The following is a 4,618-nucleotide window of genomic DNA, read 5'->3' on the forward strand; positions in this document are numbered from 1 at the left end:
TGGATTAAAGACTTAAATGTTAGACCTAAAACCATAAAAACCCTAGAAGAAAACCTAGGCAATACCATTCAGGACATAGGCATGGGTAAGGACTTTATGACTAAAACACCAAAAGCAATGGCAACAAAAACCAAAATTCACAAATGGGATCCAATTAAACTAAAGACCTTCTGCACAGTGAAAGAAACTACCATCAGAGTGAACAGACAACCTACAGAATGGGAGAAAATTTTTACAATCTACCCATCTGACAAAGGACTAACATCCAGAATGTACAAAGAACTTAAACAAATTTACAAGAAAAAATCAAACCACCCCATCAAAAAGTGGGTGCAGGATATGAACAGACACTTCTCAAAAGAAAAACATTTATGCAGCCAACATACATATGAAAAAATGCTCATCATCACTGGCCATCAGAGAAGTGCAAATCAAAACCACAATGAGATACCATCTCACACCAGTTAGAATGGCGATCATTAAAAAAAGTCAGGAAACAACAAGTGCTGGAGAGGATGTGGAGAAGAAATACAAACACTTTTATACTGTCGGTGGGACTGTAAACTAGTTCAACCATTGTGGAAGACAGTGTGGCGATTCCTCAAGGATCTAAAACTAGAAATACCATTTGATCCAGCCATCCCATTACTGGGTATATGCACAAAGGATTATAAATCATGCTGCTATAAACACACATGCACATGTATGTTTATTGCAGCACTATTCACAATAGCAAAGACTTTGCTTGGAACCAACCCAAATGTCTACCAATGATAGACTGGATTAATAAAATGTGGCACATATACACCATGGAATACTATGCAGCCATAAAAAAGGATGAGTTCATGTCCTTTGTAGGGACATGTATGAAGCTGGAAACCATCATTCTCAGGAAACTATTGCAAGGACAGAAAACCAAACACCTCATGTTCTCACTCGTAGGTGGGAACTGAACAATGAGAACACTTGGACACAGGGTGGGAAACATCTCACACCAGGGCCTGTCATGGGCTCAGGGGAGGGGGGAGGGATAGCAGTAGGAGAAATACCTAATGTAAATGATGAGTTAATGGCTGCAGCACACCAACATGGCACATGTATACATGTGTAACAAACCTGCACGTTGTGCACATGTATCCTAGAACTTAAAGTATAATTAAAAAAAGAAAAAAGAAAAAATGGAAACTGAATAAATAAACAAAAGTACATCATCAGAAAACTTACAGCAAGATAGGTCCATTGTTACTCACTTATATTGGTGAGTAGTTTTTCAGATGTGTTTTATATTTTTCCCTATGTGGCTGTGGTGGACTGTTTGCAAAAATGGCTGCAATACTTCCTCTTGCTCCTGCATGTATATTCCCTTGCAATCATATTGCTTTTCCTCCCATCAAGGGCTAGAATCTATTTCTCTATCCCTTAAATCTAAGTTTTGCTGTGTGCCTTTGACCAGTGGAATATTTAGCAGATATGACACAAGTAGAAGCTGGAAAAGTGTCTATTCTTAGGGTTTCGCTCTCTTGCCTTTGGGAACCCTCCTGGTACCTGAATATCAACATATCTGGGCTAGCCTGCTGGATGAGGGGAGGTCACAGAAAGAGATGCGCCAGACTTATCAGTCAGCCCAGCCAATGTCACATGGAGCAGATGAGGTATCTCAGTTGGGTGCGTCACAGAATTGTAAGCAAATAAATGTTTGTTGTTTTAAGTCACTAAGTACTGGGGTGATCTGTTATATAATAAAAGCTAATTGATTCAGTAACTAATTTACAAACCTCAGTATTTTACATTAATTTTAATTAGTAAGAACATATAAATTGGACATGAAAAACCATTAGAACCCAAATCTATTTCTATATGTGATTTTATATTTTGAAAAAAGTTACCTTCTGAACATGTAACTCAACATCTTGCTGTGTACAGCTTCCAATTTTCTGATTCACTTTTCTCACAACACCTTCTACATCCACAATGCTCTCTTTGTTGATGCTGTCAAGAGAAAAAATTCCCAACTTTAATCATCTCATCAGAGGTGTCAGAACTCATTTGGTGTTTCAGCAGTAAAGCTGAATATGTTAAACTCTTCTTTAATATAGTAAGCCACTTGAGACAAAGCCAGTCTATTTAACCTACTTAGAATAAGCCATTATGTAGCATACCTTGTGAGATTCCTTGAAGAGATGATTTTTTAGATGCCATAATTTAGTTACCACTTATAAAATACTCTGGACATAAAAGGTAATAAAACCAGTACTGAATTGGGAAAAGTAAGTAAAAAGTCTTTTAATTATTTATTAAAGAACATTTCCCTCCCTATTTTTGAGATTCACTAAGATCAGCATTTCCTATGATGAGAAATACTGGCTTCAATAAATGCAATTACTGGTATGTGACGGAATTAAATAATAGAAGAAGGTCAACTGAAAAGATTTTAAGGTAATAAGAGGACATTAGGGTACTGTTTTGCAATTAAATTCTCACTATCTTTAGTTTCTGAGTATGCTCTGTCATCGGATTTATGACTATTGGATTGTGTACTCCCATTTAAAAGGATGCCTACATGAAGTTTAATATATGATGAGCGTAAAATAAACGCATCTCCTGGGCAGCTCATTTTTATAACAACTTGAATTCTGAACACCAGACACTCAAATTCTAAAATACAAAATTTATAAAGTAGCTTATTAAGCACAATGATTATTTTTTAATCACTAGTATATAACTGAGGAAGAAAATGTATAATCCAAAATGGTGATTCCCATACAAAACGTACCAGTTTTACTTTTGTGTATATTATTATACTGACAAAGTTTATCACAATATATAGTTGATGAAAAGGATAAAATTTAATTTTCATGGAAAAATTCTATTCATTATGATGAGGATTTGGGTCTTTAGTAGTTGTGGTGCAATTAGACATTCCAGAAACCGGACAGTACTTACTTTACACAAGAGAACACCAGAATCCATTTCAATGAAAAAGGATCAAAATGAGGATAATAGGTAAAGAGTAGTTAAGAAAGAAAATTGTTTATTTCACTTGGTTACACTGCCTAGAAATCTGTATGTCTGTTACCAACTAACTTAAAAAAAAAAAAAAAATCAACAGCATGCATATCTCTTGCACTCTCGTTAAGTCTCCTGCACTGGGGCTATCACCTAATACCTAGCTAAAATCTTGACTACTGAAGAAACTCAGAATTTATTATGGCAAAAGAAGTAGTTGATTAACTAAGGTAAGGCTCTTCTAAGGCTTGAAGGGATCAAGAGGTTCCAGTGGACTGTTATAAGGGCTTTCTAATACTTGCAATCTAGTGTCACTGAATGAATCTATCTTCAATGTGACTGCCACCTACCAGTAAATGTGATAACTGAGTGTATATTCAGGCGTGGCGAGAATTCTATTGCTTATCTCACATGTCTTTACAAGGAAGGTTTTCTCCTTTGTACCAATGTACTGCTTCATCAAGCAACTTGACCTGTCCCAAGTAGAGGTACACTCTGCTACCTTTCTTCTATATCCCTAACCCCTTGGTCCCCTCATCTCACCTCCTTTGACTCCTATTAGAAGGCATTGCTGGCCCCAGAGACCTTCCATTATCAGACAATCTTCAAGCCAACTCAAGTCAAACACATCTACTTTTTTTTGATTCTCCTCTCTTAGCCTCTTGAGTAGCTGAGTAGCTGAGTAGCTGGGATTACAGGCATGTGCTACCATGCCTGGCTAATTTTTATATTTTTAGCAGAGACAGGGTTTCACCATGTTGGCCAGGGTGGTCTCGAACTCCTGACCTCAGGTGATCCACCCGTCTCGGCCTCCCAAAGTGCTGGGATTACAGGTGTGAGCCATCGCGCCTGGCCCAAACACATCTACTTTTAAGGATTGCGCATCATGCTAGTATCCTTCTAGAAAGAAGGTGGAATGTAGTCAAAGATACTCTGCCCAGGGCTGGCTGTAGGTCCAATTAAAGCAAACAAAAATTTCCTCTTCTTTCTCATTCGAAAGTACCAGATGACTCTTTTAACTCAGGACCTGAAACCTGGAACTATATCTACTTTTAGTACTTTAATTCAGTAATACTGAGTGCTAAAATATTAGATCAGCTAGTCTAGAAAACTACCACCATTTAGAACATTGTTTCCAGTCCTAAACAACTTACAGAATAACTTCTGAAACCATAAACTATTTCATAAGCTAGGGCCAAAGTTACTATAAATTTCTGCAATTACAAATTGCTCTACTGAATCAATGGGAAAGAAGGCAGGATTAATCAGACACAGAGAACAGTTAATTTTTTTAACCCTTCCAATCTCTGCATTTCTATATGCAGCTGTTAAAAATCATAACCTATTTAGACATTAGTAAAACCATTCCATGACTTTGGACAATTTAGCTCTATTATCTCTATACAGCTACATCTGTATCTACATCTATTTCTATCTTACTGTAGACACGAGTGAATTCAGAAGAAAAAGCATTGGGGGGAGGGGGGAGGGATTGCATTGGGGAGTTATACATGATATAAATGATGAATTGATGGGTGCTGACGAGTTCATGGATGCAGCACACCAACATGGCACAAGTATACATATGTAACAAACCTGCATGTTATGCACA

General features: G+C 37.1%; 1 protein-coding gene across 2 annotated transcripts in view; it reads right to left on the reverse strand.

Annotated features, from left to right (window-relative positions):
* DARS (aspartyl-tRNA synthetase) overlaps positions 1-4,618 on the reverse strand; it is a 102,522-nt gene that overhangs the window by 50,938 nt on the left and 46,966 nt on the right. For both annotated transcript variants that reach the window (XM_011937737.1, XM_011937734.1), the window contains one exon: positions 1,887-1,989. In XM_011937737.1, coding sequence (XP_011793127.1) covers positions 1,887-1,989 — 103 coding nt within the window. The remainder of the gene's footprint in view (positions 1-1,886; positions 1,990-4,618) is intronic.

Source organism: Colobus angolensis, unplaced genomic scaffold (assembly GCF_000951035.1).
Source record: "Colobus angolensis palliatus isolate OR3802 unplaced genomic scaffold, Cang.pa_1.0 Scaffold168, whole genome shotgun sequence".
NCBI lineage: Eukaryota > Metazoa > Chordata > Mammalia > Primates > Cercopithecidae > Colobus > Colobus angolensis.